Source organism: Hylobates moloch, unplaced genomic scaffold (genome assembly GCF_009828535.3).
Source record: "Hylobates moloch isolate HMO894 unplaced genomic scaffold, HMol_V3 SCAFFOLD_4, whole genome shotgun sequence".
Taxonomy (NCBI): Eukaryota; Metazoa; Chordata; class Mammalia; order Primates; family Hylobatidae; genus Hylobates; species Hylobates moloch.
Window position 1 is genome coordinate 96,379,296 of NW_026652279.1, and position 22,607 is coordinate 96,401,902.

Genomic DNA, 22,607 nt, shown 5'->3' on the forward strand with positions numbered 1-22,607 from the left:
TTTTTTTTTGTATTTTTAGTAGAGACAAGGTTTCACCATGTTGTCCAGGCTGGTCTCAAACTCTTGACCTCAGGTGATCCACCTGCCTCACCTGCATATCTTCTTTAGAGAAATGTCTATTCAAGTCCTCTGCCCATTTTTTAAATGGGGCTGTGTTTTTGTTGTTGTTGAAGATATCATTTAATTTAAAAGCTCTCTGAAGTAGATGCATTTAATTCTACTTTACAGATAAGAAAGATTAAGTGATTCCTCAAGAGATGAGGAGGCTAATAAATGGTGAGAATGTCTGCACACCACATCCCAAAGCAGATGCTGATTCTAGGCCTCCTTCCCCATTTGGAAACCCAGCTGCAGGCCCGGCCCCACCCCTCACTAGCTATGTGATAGTCCTCAAACTTTTCCAAGCCTCAGTTTACTCATCCGTTAAAGCAAATACAAAAATCACCTATGTCACAGGTGGCAGTGAAAATCGAATGCAACAGTGTTGCATGATGGAACTTTATTCACTGAAAAGGCATCATATCAATTTGAGCTGTTATTATTTATATTCTTATTTTCAAGAAACAGCTACTTTTTTAAAATCCCAAACGAGTTGGTAAAAATTCTAGTTCTCAGTAGTGGATGGAGCAATTGCTAGACTTACACTTCTCAACGTATTTTAGGCCAAATTCTTTACTTTATTTGAGACAGGGTTTCACTCTGTCAGCCAGGCTGAAGTGAAGTGGTGCAATCATAACTCACTGTGGCCTCGATCTCCTAGGCTCCAGCAATCCTCCCACCTTGGCTTTCTAAGTAGCTGGGGCCACAGGCTTGCAGCACCACACCTGGCTTTTTATTTTTTTTTAAGAGACAAGGTCTCACTATGCTGTCCAGGCTGGTCTCGAGCTCCTGAGTTCAAGTGATCCTCCAACCTTGACCTCCCAAAGTGCTGGGATTATAGGCATGAGCCACCATGTCAGCCAGACCAATTCTTTATCGCACCATTTCTTGCTCGAAAAGTTTTTACAAGCAATCTTTCTCTTTTCCCAGCATGCCTCCCTGGCTTCAATCACTCTTATCTGGAGAAGTACAGGACACTTTATACCCAGAGGAACCTCAGCCTGGACAGCGAATCTCAAAGTTTGCGTTGACAAAAGTCATTTTCCTGAGTTGATTGCTGATAGTCCAAATTTCTGGGTCTAAACCTCAGGGACTCTAATTCAGTAGCTTTGGGTGAGGTTCAGGAATCTGTAGCTTTGGTTTGTAACTCAGAGCGGGGTCTTTGCTCTGGCTATAACTTAGAAGTACATAATTTGCAAAGTTTAACTGGTCTGTACTGAAATGTCTGACCAAAGGAAGTAATTTTAATCATAACAATTATTTCTGTTATGAAAGCTACTATTTACCGGATTTACCATGTTCCAAGGCACTGTGGTAAGTACCATACGTGCATTATTTAATTTAATTCTGGCAGTACTATTATCCCAATTTTTTAAGAAGTTGAGGCTTAAGTAGGTCAAGTGTCTTTCTTAAGAACATACTGCTAGTTAGCAATAAAGCTAGGACAGAACTCAGCAGAACAAGGCCCAACTACCTTACACCATCCAGCTTCCTGACCACTCAAATTGGGAATGGCTGGCTGGGAGCCATGTGGATCCTGGTATCCTAGAAAGTTACTAGATCAGTGCAGGGCAGCAAGCAGTTGTGAGTGCTATATCCTCTCCAATCCACAGGGCCCCTCTCTCTATTCCTGCACCAGTTGACTCCCTGAAGTCTGCCCCAGAGCATTGCAAATGGTGGTTTTGTCCCCAGATTGTCAGAAGTAGAAGAAACAGGTAATGTTCAGTTTATATAGTGACTTGTGGCAATGTGTACTCTGGCCTCCACCAACAAAACCTACAGCATTCCTTCTAATCATCACCATCATGGCAGACACAGCCAAATCAACTGGTGTCACCAAGCCAGGTTGAAAGCAATTCCACCCTGGGTGGCCTTTGATCTTAATTGTTATAGAGAGGTTCAAGAAGAGAAATACAGAAGAGGAGAAAAACATATACTGAAATCAGTTTCTTAGTCATCAAGCTAAAATTCCCCCCCCCCCGAAGAATATGGAAGTGTACCTTTCTGTAGTTAGTACTTCACTAAGGTCTAATTATGCCCACCTATCCACAAATTAAAACGAGGCGCTAATTAAGATAAAATAAGAAAACACCGAAGAATATATTATGATATTGGTTCCTATCATTTCTTAAACTTCAGGAAGCTTAACATGCATACCAGTAATAAGATGCAGTACCTCATGACAAGTTGATTACAAATGGTTATTGTGGTAATTTCTGTAAGAGTTGGCATTTAGTCTCTTGTGCAGGTATAGGGGTATGATTCCATCTCCCTCCCCGCTTATTTTTAATGAGAAAATCATATTTAATGGTATTTCACTGGAGAAACTATTCTAGAAATGAGCCACTGGAAAGTTCAAAACTACAGGTATACGATAATTTTATTTAGATTCTGCATTTGTAGAAATAATCTTATCAGTGTGTGTGTGTGTGTGTGTGTGTGTGTGTGTGTTTAAGTGTATAAAGTTCTGTAGCCTGTCAGCAGTGCTGGATGAGACTCCGGATTCCGTAGCTTTGGCTTGCATCCCGGGGGTCTTCACTCTGGCTAGAACTTCACAAGTACATAATTTGCAGGTTTAACTAGTCTGTACTGAAATGCCTGACTCAAATGTTGAGCACCCTTTCAGAAATACTTTGAAACTTTCCGTTGAAAAAGAATTAGGTAATAACGAGCATAAACCTTTTCAGAGCAAATGGAAACTTTTTTTAAAAAACTGACTTAGAAAATAATTCAATTGTTAAAGTAAAAAGCTACTTTCACATTTAGACTCATGATCTGAACTTCTATGATTTAGTATTTCTGGAAGAGATCCTTTTTCTCTTTCACATTTTTCTCCAGCAAAAGGAAAAGAAACAAAAACAAGCTAAAAACATTCTAGGAGAAACTGAACATAAACTAGCACAAAGATGACTCATAGAAGGCACATTAATTCTCTTCACATCACACTAAAAAGCCCTCTGTAAGAGAAGATATCTGTTGCATGTCTACCACAAGCATACTATTTAGGAAATATCATAAAACACTAACTGTCATAGCAGGGCAAATGTCCCTGTAACAACATGTTCAATTCATTAGAAAAACATTTTTTGAAAGCACACATAATATCATATTTAAAAATTATCTTTCTGACTCTAATTTTTGTGATTCAAATTCTGTAATGTTTTTGTCAGAAAAAAAATGAATGAGAACCCGGAGGAATAAGGAAACTTACATTCCTGTAGTACAAAAACCATAGGCAGCTGAATAAATGGAGGCTGGATAAACAGAAGTTCATATATTAAAAAACGAACCTTCATATTACACACAAAAACAACCAAACATGGGGCATATACCTAAATGTAAGAGCTAAAATGATAAAACTTCCAGAAAATAACACAGGAGAAAATCTTTGTAATCTTAGAGTTCTTGGATCTACAGAAAACTACAAAAATTTGGTAACTGAATTTTCATCAAAACTAGGAACTTTTGACTCTTTAAAAAATATTATAAAATTGGGCTGAGAGTGGTGGCTCATGCCTGTAATCTCAACACTCCGGGAGGCCGAGGCAGGCAGACCACTTGAGCTCAGGAGTTCACGACCAGCCTGGGCAGCATGGCGAAACCCCACCTCTACAAAAAATACAAAAATTAACCAGGTGTGGTGGTATGTGTCTATAGTCCCAGCTACTGGATGGGGGTGGTGCTGAGGCGGGAGGATTGCTTGACCTTGGGAGGTTGAGGCTGCAGTAAGCTGTGATTGCACCATTGTACTCCAGCCTGGGCAAGAGAGTGAGACCCTGTCTCAAAAAAGAAAAATATTAAAAAATTTAAAAGACAAGCCAGACTGTGAGAAAATATTTGCAATTCCTATTAATTTGATGTGTCAACTTGATTGGGTGAAAGAATCCCCAGATGGCTGATAAAGCATTATTTCTGGGTGCGTTTGTGAGGGTGGGTGTTTCCAGAAAAGACTGGCGTTGGAATCAGTAATCAGTAGAGTAAGTAAAGAAGACTTGCCCTCAAGGATGTGAGTAGGCATCTATAATCCCTTGAGGCATCAAATAGGACAAAAGGCCAGGAATCCCCTCCTCCCCTGGCAGACATCCACCTTCTCCTGCCCAGGAACACTGAAGCTCCTGGTTCTTGGGCCTTCGGACTCCATGACTTACACCAGCACTCCACCTCATCACCTTGTCCTCGGGCTTCCAGGCTCACGCTGAACTACATGTCTGGCTTCCTGGTTCTCCAGGCTGCAGATGGCAGATGTTGGTACTTGGCCTTAATCACACCAGTCGATTTTCATATGTATCCTATTGGTTCTCGTCCTCTGGAGAACCCGGAATAATCATATTGTCTGATAAAGGACAGGTGGCCAGGAAATACAAAGAAACCTTAACTGCTCAATAAGAGGATGACACAGAATGCAATGAAATGATGAGCCAAAGATCTGAATCGGCACTTCACTAAATCACATCACGTGAATGGCTAATAACCACATGAAATGACGTTCAACATCATTAGTCATTAGGGAAATACTAATTAAAGCCAAAATGAAATACCACTCTACACCCGCTGGAATAGCTAGAGTCCAGAATACTGACAATACCAAGTCCTGGCGAGGATGAGGAGAAACTGGAACCCTTATACAATGCTGGTGAGAATCTAAAATGGTATAGCCATTTTGGAAAGCAGCTTGGCAGCTCCTCGAATAAACATAGAGTTGTCACAGGACCTAGCAATTCCACCCCTAGGCATCCACCCAAGAGAAAGGAAGCATATTTCCACCCTTGTATGTAAGTATTCATAGCAGCATTACTCATAATAGCGAAAAGGCAGAAACAACCCGTCTCCATCAACAGATGAACGAATAACAAAGTGCGGTATAGATAGCCATGCACTGGAATATTACGCAGCCTTAACAAGGAAGGAAGCACTGATCATGCTCTATGGACAAACCTTGAAAACAAGGTTTTGCTCAGTGAAAGAAGCCGGTCACAAAAGACCACACATTACAGGATTCTATTTCTATGAAATGTCCAGAAAAGTAAAATCATAGACACAAAAAATAGCTCTGAGGCTGGGGCTAGGAACAGAAAGTGACTGCAAATGGCACAAGGCTTCTTTCTGGGGTGGTGAAAACATGCTAAAATTAGTCTGTGATGGCTGCGGAGCTCCATAAACATATAAAAATCACTGAATTGTTCACTTAATAAAAGGTGTAGACACAAAGTCCATCAGCTGTGGCCTGGTCTTGGGCGGGAGCAGGGACTGATGGTAAAAGGTGTGGGGAAGCCTTCTGGGGGGAGCCAAGTGTTCTTTAGCTGGACGGTGGTGGTGGCTGCACACTCTACATTTCCTAAAAATCATCTAACTGCATACCTACAACCAGTGAGTTGATGTTATGCAAATTAGACCTCTCTACAGAGCTGGTCTGATCAACCTCAGCCATGGAATGTCCCTCTGTGTCCCTGCTCTGACAATGTCACTGACTTTCCACCACTTACAGAGTAAAGTTCAAATTCACAGCTGTAAGCGAGGCCCTTCATAATGATGTCCAGACCTAACTGCTTAACCTGACCTCCCTCCTCTCCACCCAGCCACCCTGTAGAGAAGTTCTGCAAGCCATCTGCAGCTCCCTGGCACAATAGATGCATTACTTTGCTAGAAACTTATATACAAAGCCCCATGTTAAGTCCACACATCACCTCGGCTAATCTTCACAACAATCCTATGAGGTCGGGACACTTATCACCCACAGTTTACAGGTGAGGAAAATGAGGTTTAGAAAAGCTTGAGAACTAGTAAGCAGCAGAGCTGAGCTCAGGCGTGGGCATCTGCCTCCTGTTCCACACTCTTCCTGCCAGCCTGGAAGTCCAGTGCCCTTCTGCAACCACTGCCCAGGGCACTAAAGACCCCAGTCCACTGTCCCTCCCCAATTCTGCCACTTTCCAGCCAGAGTTCTTCATTCTGCCGCCTTTGGGGCTCCTGCGGCACTCAGTGCATTCTCATGAGGAGCCCTTACCACTACATCATAATGACCTGCACACATTCCTGTCACCAGCTAGACTCTGAACCCATGAGAGTACAGACAGCTTCTTTTTGTTTCAACCCCTTCTGTTCACATAGCAGGTGTTGAGTGGTGAGGTACACGACAATTCCTTATGCACTGTTTGACTTCTGCTTAATGATTCCATCTTAACTTGGATTATTCCTCTATATCAAACCAAATTACATTACTTCCTGTTCTCTCCAATCACAGAATATCTCTGCACACATGCCCAACCTACTGTACACCTCACTGAAATGCCCCTGTCCTCTCCATAACCATCTGTAGAAATCCTCCTTCTTCAAATCAGATTCAGTCACCCTTATGAAGCCTTCCTTGATTTGGTACATGGGTGAGAACTGCAAGTCCTCTGAAACCCATAGCATTTTGCTTTTACCACTTTTATGGAATTTAATCCATCAAGTTCTCCTGTGTTTTAGGTGTATCTGGGCACAGGTACAACCTCCTTGGCATCGCCACATTCCCTATAGAGTCATACCAACAGGTCTCTTATATCTGACAGGTGTTCAACAAATTTGGTTGGGGACATGGTTTCATGAAAATATAAATGCTGGATTATGCAGGAACTTAACTCTTATTTTTAAGTAGCATGATGTCAAACTAACTGTTTGAAGAATTTCTCCATCCCCTGTAAGACTGTAACAGTGTTATATTGAAAAAGAATTCTGGAAAGAACCGACCTTAATGTCCCTGTCTTAAAAAGCCATGTCAATCTAGGATGGAAAAATCATCCAAACAGTGATAACCACACAGTGGCAGTCAGCGTCAAAGGGTGGGCTAAGTGTTTGACATCCATAATTTCATTGGCTCTTACCATCCCCGGGGCAGATGAAGTTACTCCATATTCTACCCTTGAGAAGACCCACACCAGGAGAAGTTCAACAGTTTGCCCCGGTCGCCAGGGATCTTTTAATAATAGAACCAGGGTCCCAACTCAACTAGAAACATGTGCCAAGAGACTGTAGCTTACCAAAGCTCCCTGGAGAGGGGTCCAATTGGTTGTCATCATTTAAGAGTTTTTTCCATGGCATATTTAGCACTACATGAACCACTGAATCCGCTGCCTGAGTTTCCACTCACTAAGGAGGGGGTTTCTCCTTGTGAGCTGGTAGAAGAAGCAGCACGAATGCGCCAAACTCCTATGCAACACCTTCCTAAGGCAACAGGCAGCACTGTCAACAAGTAAATGCAACCTGTAACTTAAAACAGGTCACAAGCTTAAGGACTTGTTCAACAAACCACTGCTCTGAAAGTTTACCACTAGGTGGCAGGAGCATAGCACGCTTTGTAAATAAAAGCGGCAGGACATTTTCCCAGCTCTTTTTCACAGCAATACACAATCTTGTTAAACTGCTTAAAATTTTTCAATGATTATTTTGTTATTTTTAGGGTATTATAATATAAATAAGTGATTCTAAATAAAAATTATTCTCCCTATTGAAAGTACATTATAATATTTATTTTAAATAACACCATAATATATGTTGATTACAACCTTTTCATATTCAATAAGTTTAAATTTGCTTTAATCCTGTAAGTAGAACCATACTGTTAATGAGCTGAATAAAAAAATATATTGTATATTGAAATATAGTAAAGACTGAAATTTAAATTTGTAATGCTATGAAATAGACAAAAACTGCTTTTAACTTACGAAGGTTGGAATCCTTGCTTTTCACCCTTTTCCTATTCGTTTCCCTTAGTTTGTATTTTGTTTTTCAAAGCCAAAATAAAAAAGGTTTCAGGTTCTACTTCACAAGCACTTCTCTACAAGTAACAATGAACATTCCCAATGTATAAGATGCAATGTATAAGTTACGGGTAAAGCCATAACTGTATTTTTCTCTTTTTGACATATATGTTAAGAGTACAGGCTGGGCACGGTGGCTTACGCCTGTAATCCCAACACTTTGGGAAGCCGAGGCAGGCAGATCACGAGGTCAGGAGACTGAGACCATCCTGGCTAACATGGTGAAATCCCGTCTCTACTAAAAAAATAGAAAAAATTAGCCAGGCATGGTAGTGGGCGCCTGTAGTCCCAGCTACTCGAGAGGCTGAGGCAGAAGAATCGCTTGAACCCGGGAGATGGAGGTTGCAGTGAACTGGGATGCACCACTGCACTCCAGCCTGGTGACAGAGTGAGTGAAATTCCATCTCAAGAAAACAAAAGTACAAGAGGAAGCCTGATGTGCTATGTAAGAATTTTGAGGCCGGGCATGGTGGCTCATGCCTATAATCCTAGCACTTTGGAAGGCTGAGGTAGGCGAATCACTTGAGGCCAGGAGTTTGAGACCACCGGACCAATACGGCAAAACCCTGTCTCTACTAAAAATACAAAAATTAACCTGCCATGTTAGTACATGCTTGTAATCTCAGCTACTTGGGAGGCTGAGACATGAGAACTGCTTAAACTTGGGAGGCAAAGGTTGCAGTGAGCCAAGATCGCACCACTGCACTCCAGCCTGGCTAACTGAATGAGACTGTCTCAAAAAAAAAAAAAAAAAAAAAAAAAAGAATTTTGAAGAAATGACTGCAACTGAAAAATGTGATGAATATCTGGAGGCAAATTCGTAGAATTATCAACATGTGCACGCACCTTTAATAAATTGAATTTCAATATAATTGTTGTTCTGCTTTCTATCTTTGGTGATCTTTTGTGGGTAGAAATTAAATTTGATATAACTAACAATAGCAAATATACATATAAAACCATAAAATGGTCAAAATCACCCTGGCAAGTAACTACACACTAGTTCATATATATTCACTTAACAGGTTCTCAGGAATAAAATATTGCAATGATTTTTTAAAAAAAATTTTGCTAAGCAGAAAATAAAATCCAATCTTTAACATAAAAAACCCTCCAGATATATACAAATCCTTTTTTAGGGAGGGGAGGTTCCAAACTACAAGTGGGGCAGGTAGGGTGTTTAGTGGAAGGAATGTTACCCTTCATCTCACCCAGGAATGAGTGAAGTTTGGTCAGTTGCACAAACAGGAGCCGGCAGAACTGGAACTCCTTCCTAAGTCTGGTAACTACTCCTGTGTCCTTACAACTGCTCCACAGGCTCAAATATGCAAATGAGCAGACGGTTCTCAATAATCAAGACCTCTCAAACTGGTGAGCTCTCCACAGGAACCTCAGGTAACAGACAATGTGCAGTCTCACTTCTCTGGCTGCCCAGAGGACCTTGAGACTAATCTCGATCTGAAAGTACTCTGCAATAGTCCTACTTTCTAGGTCTTTCTACAAAGGTTCTACTAATCAGGTCTCTCTGTATAGCAAAGGTCCTACTAACCAGGTCTCTCTGTATAGCAAAGGTCAAGATGGACAGTGCAGAGGCTGTCCCGGCTTCTGAGTTTGCAAACTTGCTGTGCAATCATTCATCTGTAGGTGCTAAGACAAAACTGAGGTCCTCCCCAGGGATGGGTGGGAAGGAGCATTTGCTAGGGGATTATTCTCTATGGCAAGCACCATCTATACCTGCAAATCAATCTAGAAATGTATGTGAAGAAGAATCTGCAATATATACATATGAATGCATTTCCCCATCTTCCAGCTACGTAAGGTAATACTACTAAGGTGAAAATTATAAAGATGTTTGATAGAATATGAAAAAAACTGCTGTTGTAACCTTGACAGCTATTAGCTTAGTCAATTAATGAGGTGCTTATGATCTACTCTAAAATAAGTACAATAACCCATCATAAAAATCTCTTTAAACAAGCATCATTCAAAGGCCGACAGCTACCAAACTGCATGTTCCTAATTCATTCCTAGGAAATTAAACAGACTTAGTGATGGTGGTGGGAGGTGGACAAGCACCTAGGTGGGAAGGGGTGGGTCTGCAGTGAAACCCCACCTTCAAGCCGGGACAGCCTGAAGCCTCAGGGCACAGATGCCAGTTTCGTGTGAAGTCAGCGACCTGGAGTGAGAACTTCCTTGATGCCTTTCAACCAATCAAATGGTGCTTTTTCCAGGCCTGCCCATGGACCAATCAGCATGCACTTCCTCCATTCTGACCTATAAAAACCCCAGACTCAGCCACTCATTGGGACTACCTGCCTGCAGAGAGAAGCAACACATTCCAGGTCTCCTATCTGCTGAGAGCTGTTCAGTCACCCAGCAAAGCTCGTCTCAGCCTTGCTCACCCTCCCCATTTGTCCACGTAACTTCATTTTTCCTGGATGTGGGACCTGCCCAATGGCGGGAGTGAAAGGAGCTGTAACACTTTCCTGGATGGCTCACCCAGCTGCAGGTGGGAGTTAAAGGGGCTGCAACACATTCCTGGCCAGCTCACCGAGCTACAGGCAGTGACATGCTCCTGGACTGCAGGCGTGGAGACTGGCAACCCTTCTGGGGGCCCAAACCTTGGGATTCCCTCAACTAAAGCTGTAACACTATAACCCTCCCACTTTCCACCAGCACCAGGCAGCTGCCACATGCCACAGGAAGCAGTGGTGGGGCTAGACCAGCCCAAGGGCTGCATGCTGGAGTGGGGCAGTGGGATTGAAGGAGATGTAACACAAATGGGGTGAAACATGCTCCCCAGAAACACGGCCCCCTGCTTGCTGTAATGCAGGTGATGAGAAGAAAAGAGCTGTGGCCCTTCTGGGAGCCCAGATGAGAACCAGGCTGTGACATGCTATAACACCCTCTTTGGGGCTCTGCAATTCCTGGTATCTCTGAGCTTTCATTCGTCACCACGTTCCCCTCGTCCACACGCTGGTGCCTGCAGCGGAAGCCAGCTACAGTACATCTGGTCCAGCCACAGCCTTGCATGGAGCGAGCACCTGTGCCGGCACCTGGAGCTGCCTGCCCTGCTGCAACAGCTGACATGCCTGGCTGTGTGCAGAGGCTGGACTCCATGCTCACTCACACACCCCTCGCTGCTCCATCCCTGGTTTGCCTTTGGCAGGCATGGGATCTGGGCTGGCAGTGCAAGCCGAATGCAGCCTGCTGGGCAGAATGGGTGGAACGAGGCTAGTGGGCACGAGCAAAACTCAAGCAGAGGCACTGCCAGCCCACAGAGGTTTCCAGCTGGTCAAGTGACACCCACAGGTGCTGTGACATTAGGACAGGTAATAGTCTCTTAACAGAAAGAATCTCACTTATATGTACTTTGTGGGAAAGGTTACAGAAACAGCTTAAAATACAAAGAAGAAAGATATGAGTCAGAGCTGCATGGAGCAGAAGACAGTTTGTTTACCACTTATTTTTTTCCCCCAGAATCTAGTACCTGGTACATGTTCAATAAACATCTTTTGAATGAAAGGTGTGGCAAATGTCATCTCAATGAATCTCGTACATTGTCAATTTATTTCAAAGGAGATAGAGATTACTTCTGAACTTGGTAAACAGCAACTTGACAACTCCCATTCCCACTAATATTGTAAGGGCAACAAGGTCACCAGAGGGCCACTGACCTTGACAGGTAGGGACCAAGGGCAACACCTGAGCAAGCTCTCTTCCCGCAGCAGGGTCGCCCCCATGAGGGACCTCGCCACTGCCCTTACCTCCTCCTTCTCCTTTTCTTCTGGGCCGGCTGCCACAGCAACGTTCACCAGCAGGTCCTTGCTGCCCTCATCACCATGTGTGGCTTCCAGGGGATCCTGCAAGGACACAGGCCCTGGCTCTCTCTGAGCAGGCTCTTCTGCCCTTCCTTCACTTTCCTCTGAATTCGCGGACAGGGCACTGTGATTGCTGTGACAGTTGGCACTTGCTGCCCCGGGGCTCTGAGGGCTCTGGGGCTTGGGTGTGGTGGGCCTTAGAGGGGTGGGAGGCTGCTCAGGGTCAAATGTCAACTGGCTGCCAGCGTTTGGGTCACAGGAGTCTTTGCTCAACACATCCTGGACAATCGGGCTTGGCGAGGAGCTGCCAGTGCAAGAACTGTCGCTTTCCACCGCCCAGGAACTTTTGGCTTCAAGAGGAAATATGGCAGTGTCAGCGTCTAGGTGGGGCCCCTTAGAGGTGGCTGAGCCGAAACCAGGGACCACGGTGCAGGCTGCAGTGGTCCCATGCATGACCGTCCCGCCCCACCTGCTGTCCTGCTCAGTGCTCCTGGAGACGCGGCGGGAGTAGTCGTCATGCAGCTGGCTGTGTGCCTGGAGTCTCAGGCTGGCCTCACCAGGGGATGGGGCCCCACTCCTGGGACTCTCCCTCCTCCAGGCAGCCTCAGTTACATTGCTCACAAGTTTGAAGACTCTGTCAAAGTCCTTGGCCCTTATCGGGCTCCTCCAGCGTTTGGTCCTTCCTGACCCGAGCTTTTGGGAGTCAGTGGAGGAACTGCTCAGGGTCCTCTGTGGCACCTGTGCGTCATGGGCTGTCCTGAGGTCTGCAAGGTTGGAGGTGGACTTCCGCTTAAAGGAGCTCTTCTTCAGAAAGGCAAGATTGTCTGTGCTCTTGCTCCTCCTGTAGCCCATGCTGTTATTTTCAGGGTCCCTCACGAGAATCTCACACATGGCGGCCACCTGGCCAGTGGCGATCGTGGGTGTCGCATGGTTCTGGGGCGCATCCAGCAGGCAGATGCGGCCCAGGCCGTAGGCTCTGCGGAGGCTGCGGGAGCGGTGTGTGCTCCGCTGGAAGGCATCGTCCGTGTCCTCGAGGTCAGAGCCGTCCAATGCGCCCCACTCTGCTGGCCTGAGGGCACCACATGCTGGTCCCGGTGCTGAGGGGGAGGCCCTGCCTGCCTGGGCTCCTGGGACAGCGCCATTTGGGATGGACTTTCCCAGGCCATGCTCCAAAGCCTCTCCCTTTGAACAGGCATTTGACCCCTCTCGGCTCTGAATTCCTTTCAGGACTGAGGACTTCAGTTTCTTAAAGGATCCCATTTTCCGGAAGGAGGCGAGGGTGTTCCATGCGGAGGAGTTGCCCACCAGGACCACGGAGCGGGGCCGCTCGGGGTGGGCACCCGTCCTCTTCCGACCGGTGGAAAAGAGGCGCACAAGCTTGGCTGGGCTGAGTTTGGCTTCCTGGGTGTCCGTGTTGCCACCAGGGCTGCAGCCACAGACTCCATTTCCACACGCAAGGGAGGTCACCATCTTGGGGTCTTTGAAGTCCGAGCCTGGACAGGGGGCTGCGGGGCCTGGCCCGAGGCCGTTTGGGGCAGTGGTCATGTTCTCCAGGCAGGGTGCCCAGGGCCGCACGGCAGCCTGGGTCATGGCCACGGGCACTGCCGAGTCCGCAGACCGCAGCTCCAGGCCTTCATCTCCAGGAATGCCGTCCTGGCACTCACACCTGCCTTGCACATCAGGCTCCTGGGTGGCCACGGCCTGCGGTGAAAAACAAAGCAGGCGGTTTAGCCATTTCCCACGCAGTAGCCCCTCTGCTCACAGAAGAAGAGGCACGCTCCAGCACAGGGCTGGTCAGATGAAAGCTACTTCAAACTCAATTAAAATTGTACATTTCCCCTCCATTCACTTCATAAGTTGAAAGAAAGATGCAAATATACATCCCTGGACAGAGAAGGGTAATTATGGGCTGTGCCATGGACATGAAGGTAAACTCCTGAACTCACTGGAACCTGTGTAGGTGCGACTAGGAAAAAACTGCTGGAATGAAAATATCTAGGTATCATTCAACACTATCTTTTCTTCTTATTTGAAATGGAAAAAAATAATAATTAGGAAATACCAAAAGAAAACCTCACAACGATTTCAAAAGCATGACATTAAAACGGCAGCCTGTGTTGAATCCAACACATCGAATACTCAAACCAAGTGCTGGCACACGCAGGAATAAGCATGAGGAGCAGAGATGGAGCCCCACATGCTGGCAGCTGCCTCCTGTCCAGGAGGGCTGAGACACCCAAACACTAACTGAGAGCCTCACAGCGCCACCCAGACACAGGCAGGAAGGACTCGGCAAGGACATGCCAGGGCAGCCTCTGAGAAGGAAACACATTGGTGGGGGTCTTTTTCCAACTGGCCATACAGTAGAGAGAAGTGAAGATGCTGCTGAAGTATATTGGAAATTCAGGGTTGGGTGCAGTGGCTCGTGCCTGTAATCCTAACACTTTGGGAGTCCGAGGCACGTGGATCACCTGACGTCAGACATTCAAGACCAGCCTGGCCAACATGGTGAAACCTCATCTCTACTAAAAATACAAAAATTAGCCAGGCATGGTGATGTGCCCCGTAATCCTAGCTACTCGGGAGGCTGAAGCAGGAGAATCACTTGAACCCGGGAGACAGAAGTTGCAGAGCCAAGATTGCACCACTGCACTCCAAACTGGGCGACAGAGTGAGACTCCGTCTCAAAAAAAAAAAAAAAAACAAACAAAAAAAACATTCAGAGGTAAGAATTCAAATTAAACAAATTCGGCGTCTTTTTCCTCTTCTCATGTGCCCTGACAACCACACACTCCTGCACCCACGCCCACCCCACACATCCATTTCTACACCTTCCCCCCATGCCTGTATCCATATCTTTACTGCACACACCTGTGTCCATAAGTTCCCACACATCCGTGTCCATGCCCTTTGCCCCACACCTGTGTCCATGCCTTCCCCTCAGACCTTGTCCGTGCTTTCCCCATCATGCACATCTGTGTCCAAACCCTTCACCCCACACCTGGGTCCATGGCCCTCCCCTGAAAAATGAAAATCCTGCTCCCCCTTAACCTTTCCCATCAGACCAAGACCTGCTCAGCCTTCAAGTGATAGCTTACATGTCTCAGCCCCCCCGTTCTCAATAAATAGTTACTGGATGAATGAATGACAGATTACGATAATAACCATAAAAGACTACCAACTTTTAAGTACTTACTATATGTCAGGCCTCCGCAGTAAGGTCTTGGAAAACATAATGTCACTGAGTACACATAGAAACCTAAGAGGTCGCAGAAGGACTTGCATTTTGCAGACAACCAGATGGATACTCAAGCAGGTTGCCTGGGAGTCCTGCAGCTGTCCCCACAAAGCCCACACTCTTCTCCACTGCAGTAAACTAATGAACAGAGAGACACAATGGGCATCCGTACCCCAGGCATCTGACTCCAATTCCTGGGCCTCACGACCCTGACTGTAAATAAATCCCAAAAATCTTTAGACATCAATCAAGGCCATTACCTCCAAGGCCACAGAGGCCAAAGGCAAGAGAGGAACAAGAGGAGGACATTTTTTTAAGATTTTGAGATCAGATCCCAATTTAGCTTACCCCTATCAAGTGCAGAATCTGACCCCATGCAAACAGAAACATCTCTCTTCTGCTCCTACGCCCCATGTTCTTGATGGGTTCCGTTTTTATTTGCCCCTACATCATTTCCAATGAGAAGGGATTCCCACCGACAGCCATAGTTAAAGGGTCAAAGGGTTGATTCCACCCGGGACAAGGGAGGCTACGATGACTTAGACCATCAGCCAGTTCCATTCATCAGAAGACTGATGGGCTACCACATGCCCTCTGCAGTTTAATGTTCTAATGGAGGAATTAGGGGGCCAGAGGAGCTGTGGGTTACATTTGAATGAGCCACATAAGCAGAGGCTTGAATCATCTTTGCAATGAGACTGGATATGAAGCCTGTAACCAGTTGCGAAGTAAGTTCAACATTTGGTATCACCTATCCACCTTCAGGTGAAGGGATAGGGAATTTCATTGTTTCAGCATCTCAGAATCATGAAATGAATGAGATTGTTTAATCAAAAGGTCAAGTCCAGTTCATAGGCACTGACATTAAGTAGTAGTAATGGTCTTCTTATGACTCGCACTGAAAACAGAAGAGAAGGCATGATTTCTGCCTTGTAATTCAGGGTATTACACAGCTTCCTGAAACCACCAGAGGGCACTATAAGACCTTTTATAACCAAAGAGGAACAAGGGCCCAAGACACGGGACTTGGCCTAACCTTGGTGCTGTCATATGGCTTGAGTCAGTCATTTCAGTGATCTGTACTTCAGTGCTGTCTACAGAATAAGAGGTACCAACATTTATGCATATACCCACTTCATGAGCGTCTACTGGGTCCAAGCGTCTGTGCGGGTCCCATGAGGAATTTAAGGCAGTGATAAGGTAATCGCCCATTCTAGATAAGAAACTGGCAAGAGCAAAGCAACAGTCAACGACACACAGTACAACTGGGAGGCAGTAAATTTGGGGGACCAGGTGTCTGACTGACTCAGGAATGAGGGGTATCTCAGGATATGGGACTTTCAGGGTTGAAGCCAGCAAAGTTCCTTGCAAATGGGGGTAACTGATCACTCTACAGTAAGCAGAACAGTATCATTGGAAGGAAAGCTCAGTGTGATAAATTAGTAAAATTAAGGTGAAAGTGAGTCTAGAAAAGCCTACACACCCTTAATCTAATACCTCATCATTCTTTGAGACGAACTGCAGGTGTCTCCTTCCCAAGGAATTCCTTCCTGAGCCCCCTGGAATGAATGAAATCCCTTACTCTGTGCTTCCACAAGCCTTCAGGCATCTCATCAAATTGTTTTTACCAAAATGGATTATGATGATAGCTTTATATGGCTGCCTTCAAACAAGACTGTGCACTCTCTGAGGGTAAGAATGGTGTGCTTTGCACACTTAGATTATTTAAACTTCGATGTGAAATCATCAGTTATCCTGCCTTGTCTAATTCATACCAAGGTAAGAAGTCGTTACAAGCCACTATGTTTTTATAGAGTGAAGAAGTTGAAATGTTCTAACACTCAGAACTTAATTTCTAGGATTCAGATTTCATAAAACACATGCAAAAAACTGGGGTTTCTAATTGGGACAATATGCTTTTTAAAAGATCAGTGACTTAGTATTTTGTTCATGAGCTGAACAACGTGATTGTTGTGTGCTGCTAAGAATGAAACTGAAAATCATGGAAAAAAAGCCTTTTCCTGGAATTTCTGAGTAACATACCAAGTTGCATTATTTAGAACTAATACTTTGACCTCTATTAACTAACCAAGGGTTGCAATTCAATTAGTGATTTTGTAGCAAGTCTTATAAATTGTGGGAACTCTGCCAGAGATATGAACAGAACAGAACTAAGAAAGAATTTCAGATAGGAATATTGTGAAATCCACTGTCTACAAGCTAGATTCTAGGGTGTATGAACTTTAGAATGAAACTTTTTTGTGTGTGTGATAATGAGAATTGGCACCAAAAACAAACAAACAAACAAATGAAACAAACAAAAAAGCTTCTGACCAGTAATTTTTAAATAAAAACTTGAATTTGAAATTCAGGAATATAGAACAGATTAAATGTACAAACAAGCAGGAAGGTTTTTGTAATATACTCATCATGTACATCAGGAGTATCTAACCTTCTGGCTTTCCTGGGTCACATTGAAAGAAGAATTGTCTTGGGCCATACATAAAACACACTAACACAACTGCTGATGAGCTAAAAAAAAAAAAAAAAAAAAAAAATCGCAAAAAAAAAACAAAACCCTCATAATGTTTTACCAAAGTTTACGAATTTGTGTTGGGCCACATTCAAAGCTTCCCTGGGCCACATGCAGCCTGCGGCCCACCAGTTAGAGAAGCTTGATTTACATGGTAACAAAGTGACACTGAAAGGAAACATATTGAAATCCAAAATGCTGAAGGAGTGAGTGCAGACCCTTAAATCACAGCTGCACAGAATGTTGCCCTAGGGAACATCTGACCCCTATTCATGCTAGTGAGGATGCTAGGGCCCAGTGAGGCTGAGTAGCTTACTACCATTGCTGTAGTGACAGCACAGCAGGGTGGAAATCAAGAGGGTCCACCCCAGCACTGCTACCTCCTGGCCAGAACCCGGGGGTCATTCCAGACCCTCTTCCTTCCTGCAGATTGCACCAGGTCTAAGCGACTCCACTGCATGCCCACCGGCCCTCTGTCAGCATGGTGGCTGGTGCCTCATTCCCAGCCTGCATTACCTTCCACCTGGATGACCAGGGTCTGGCTCACTGCCCACCCATCCTTCACTCTGCTGCCAGAGTCCTTTCCACACTGCAGATGGGTGTGTCACTGAACCAGGGTCACTGGCTGCCTGTGGACTTTGAGGAGATGTTGAATGTCCTGTGCCTAATACGGGACGCCTTTGCCTCCAGCAGGGCTGAGCTATTTGTCATGATCCTCACACCACCATGACTTTGCGAGTTTCCTTGTCTGCTCTCAGGCTCTTTCTCCAGCCATTGTTCTCTCTCTGTTTTGGGAACCACAATTCCAAGATTCCTGACAAATGGCTTCTGTCCAGGTTTGGCAGTGGGCAGTGGTGGTGGGAGGTGACTTGAGGGTTGGGGAAAGGGAGTTGCCACAGTATTTTGTGGGCATGTGCAGCAGCTGTGGTGTCTCTGTGGCTCCAGCCCTGCTGGGAAGCTCCTCCCTCCCAGGTCCGAGGTCCTGTGGGCAGCACCAACTCCCAGCTCCAGCAACACGCCCTCTTGTTTACCACTCCAGCCCAGGGGCTGGTAGCAACTTCCTGCTATTGCACTGTCTTCTGTTTCTCAGCTGTATAAAAATAACCCCTGTATTAGATTCTTTGTCTGAAATACCTAGAGACATTTCTCTAGCATTTCCCACACTGCCCTGTCATTCTGCTTTCCTTGTCTGGCTTCTCTAACCTCTCCCAGGAGCATGAAAAGTTCTCTATAGGCAGAAGCCTTGTCTTATTTCACTGTGTTCTCAGCATGTGTCTGTTGAATGACTGGCTGAAGGGGCTGCTGGCTTTGCACATCTCAGGTCCAATATCCCAATATCTGGGCCAGATGGTTCTTTGTTGTGGGAGCTGACCTGTGCTTTACAGGATGTCTAGCAGCAACTGTGGCCACTGATGCTATTAGGAAGAAGAATTGTAATAAAAAGAGACAGAGTGCTGAAAACCATGAATGTGCCACCAATTAGTTTCAGAATAGTTTTTCTGAAACTACTGGAAAAAAGTTTTAAGAGACTCAATCTTGCTATGTTGCCCAGGGTGGCCTCAAATTCTTAGACTCAAGTGATCCTCTCACCTCATCCTCCAAGTAGCTGGGATAACAGGTACATATACCATGGCCAGCTAAAACCGCTGAAATTTATAATTTCCTTTTTTTTCCTTTTTTTTTTTGTTTGTGTGTGTTTGTTTTGTTTTGAGACAGAGTCTTGCTCTGTCATCCAGGCTGGAGTACAGTGGCACAATTTCAGCACACTGCAACCTGGCCTCCCATGCTTAAGTGATCCTCCCACCTCAGCCTCCCAAGTAGCTGAGATTGCAGGCACGTGCCACTACGCCCCACTAATTTTTGTATTCTTAGTAGAAACGGGGTTTCACCATGTTGGCCAGGTTGGTCTCAAACTCCTGACCTCAAATTGTCCTCCCACCTTGGCCTCCCAAAGTATTGGGATTACAGGCATGAGCCACCATGCCCAGCCATAATTTACAACATTCATAAAGAGAAAGCATCCAAGGTCCTAATTTCAGAGATGAAGTTATTTCCCAGGCCTAATGCCAGACACTGTCCTTCCTCTTCCCAGCCCCAATATGCACACCTTAGTAAAAGAAAGAAGCCCCCTTACCCTTGGATCTGGTACCTTCAGGGTCTCTCTGTGTAAGGAGTAGGTAAGATGCTTCAAAAGAGCATCTGTAGCTCTGGCGTCACTTAAGTATTCAATCACTGAAGCTCAATGTTTGTGAATTGAAAGTATATGGAGAAATGCAACTGGAATAAGCGTATCTTTTGGAAAGGTGTCAATTTCATACAAGTGTGTGATTGTCTTGGCTTGCCTTATGGGGGTTACTGGGCTAAACCACATTCCTGTGGGTGAGAATGGTGTTTCCCCAATAGGGATGCATATTTGCTTTGTCAGTCCTCTGGGGTGATGGGGTGCAGAAAGCGAGGACTTGCAAAGGCAGGTCTTAGAGCGCAAAGGAAGATCTTCCTTCTGTGTCTGAAGTTGCAGGTCAGGCTGGTGTAGTGAGTGATGAAAGGGCAGGTAGGTCTGAGCCTGTGTGAAAGATGCTGGCATCCTCCACAATGCCCCTCCCTGCCTGTGTCCCCAACTTCTGCACAGTGACAGCCTCTGAGCTCCTCTTCCTCCAATCTCACAGCAACCTTGGAAGGCTCCAGGGGAGCTGTTGCCAGTCACAGCCCTCAGCCCTGAAGACTGCCCTGCATCTTGACTTCCTACAGCCATGGCCTGTCCACCACCTTTCTGGTGGTAAACAAGATTGCAGCAGTAACAATCAAGTTCCCGGTTAGGACTACCTCATGCCTGCAACCCATGCCAAAACTGATGTCACCACAAGACTGCACCTCCCCCACATTTACCATTCAGGGCAATGAAAATTTTCCAGATGGATGGCCCTAATCCTGAAGGCACTGTGACGGTCACTGGAGCAAAAACAATGTCTCTGCCTGGCAGAGGCAGACTGGCCTAAATCTGGAGCTGTGTTCACCGGGTTCACAGGCTAAGACACCCAACAGTGCAGTCAGCACAGAATACCCCTAAAGGGAATGATGTAGCTTTTATATCCACAGCTTAATTAGACATACTTAATAACTGTGTGTAAGAGCATATATGTGTGTTGTATTTTATTTTTGCTGCATTTATTTTAGTGTTCAATTTTTTTTTTTTGCATAAAACGTGTTTCCAGGCAGAGCCCCAACTTATAGCTTTGCATTCTGAGGAAATGAGATTAATTTTCAACTCAGCTTCCACCCAGGAGCCTATCAGGTCTTCATGTAGGGGACGTCCTCACAGACCATTCTGCCACCGCTGAGGACAGAGGCCCAAAAGAGGCCTTTCCTTGTGCTGTGCAATCAAGTATCTCATCTTCTCAAATTAGTTTTACACATTAAAGCAGTTGCTGAAATGCCTTCTGCTTCTAATTTAAACTGTCTTCTAATTGAACTGACATTTGCATATTGTTTCCTTGCAAGCCCTCCCTGCCTCTTGGCACACATCTCCTCATTTACGACATGCACGACAGTCATGTGAGATGATGCCACCAATGAACCAAGCCAGAGGTGACCAGCTACTCCTCCTGAACAGGGGTCCCTGGAGCACACACCCCATCTCTCAGAGGCCATCTGTGAGACTTTGTTAGAGGTGGAGGTCCTCATTGCCAGCGCGTCCTCAGGGGACGCTGTGCTTGAACATAACCAACACGCAGAATTCAGGAATACTCTGGTGTAATATCCCAGGGACATGGCTCCTTTGACACAGAGCTTAATAATGTTTTAAATATGTCAGATGCTCAGTGGGGACTGAAATGAAAGCAAGTACTATCTTCTGACTTTTGCGAGAAGTTCAAAACCAGCTGAGTTTAGTTGCTAGGAAAACTAAAGAATCGCCAATACTTAAATATGTTGAATCTCAAAAAGGAAAGTGGAGATGCAAGATGAGACAAGGGTTACCCTTTACAAGGCAGAAGCAAATGGGAGGTGGGGTCCCCATGCAACTAAGGAGGGGAACAGATGTGCTGCTGAGAGCACAGATGCCGAGAACCCAGTGATGACCGGACAACACCAGGGAGCATCCCTCTCAGCAAGACGGAGGGACAGGTGAAGGGGAGGAGGGCAGCAGCTGAGGCCAAGAATTTGGGGTGAGGATTCTTTGCTTTGAACTGCTTTGTTATGTGACCTGGGCTAGTCACACAACATCCCTGAACTCAGCTTTCTCCATGGGATCCTAAAATTTCTTTTAGGGCAGTTTCTTTTACTTTTAGAGAAGCAAATGCATTGTAAAGAGAATATTCTCATCAAAATATTAATTATTCTCATGGCATGACACCTTTCTTGGTAACGTGTAAAGTTGGTAGTTATAGGTCATTGCTAATAGGAAATGGTATTCTGGGTCAAAATTTCTAGATCCAAAGACGTGAAGCAATCTGTTGAAAAGTCAATGGATTTAAGTTTACTGTACATGCATCTGGCCTTAGGCAAAAGTGCCCGTGGAGGTGCAGAAGATGTACCACATGTGCAGGTGGCTGCTTTGGGGTTGATCTACTTTGTGATTCACAGATGGAAGCACTGCCTACTCCCTGCAGTCATCCTGCCGGCTCAAAGGTCAAGGCCAGATGGAAGTAATCTGCCACCAGGCTCAGTCAGAGATTGGCAAAGATCACCTGAATGCGGATCTGGAGAAGGTGATCGCTTTTCCCAAAGGATGCCTCTGAAACCAAACGTATATAAAATGCCATTATTTCATTTCAAAATTAGCTCTATCTTTTCTCCATGAGTATGGATCATACATGCCTTCAGACTCTTCAACCCTGACTAAGATAATAAATACCAGAATGTAAAATGTTCTGTAAACTGTTGAACAAGTAGTATTCTAAATATCAATTTTTAAGTCACTTGTTCAGACTTGAAGACACATTTTTTCCTATAAGATTCTCATATCATCTTCCCCATCCCACTTAATTTATAATGTAAATAAACTATGTTAAAAATATTAATAGGATTGCTATATTAAAGTTGTTCATTAGTAATATACTAAAGTAAATGAAGTCATACTTCTATGAAAAGATGAACTGGATCTTTGACTTGGAAGCTTGAAT

The 22,607-nt window shown here is 45.1% G+C and overlaps 1 protein-coding gene across 3 annotated transcripts in view; it reads right to left on the reverse strand.

Annotated features, from left to right (window-relative positions):
- Positions 1-22,607, reverse strand: part of SPATA13 (spermatogenesis associated 13) — a 148,428-nt gene that overhangs the window by 69,919 nt on the left and 55,902 nt on the right. For 2 of the 3 annotated variants that reach the window (XM_058437768.1, XM_058437769.1), the window contains exons 1-2: positions 15,991-16,103; positions 11,663-13,417 (exon numbers count right to left, since the gene is read on the reverse strand). In XM_058437768.1, the coding sequence (XP_058293751.1) occupies positions 11,663-13,306 (1,644 nt within the window). In that variant the 5' untranslated portion in view covers positions 13,307-13,417; positions 15,991-16,103. Of the gene's footprint in view, positions 1-11,662; positions 13,418-15,990; positions 16,104-22,607 lie in introns of those variants that run through there. The other variant, XM_032150649.2, reaches the window with a different exon arrangement.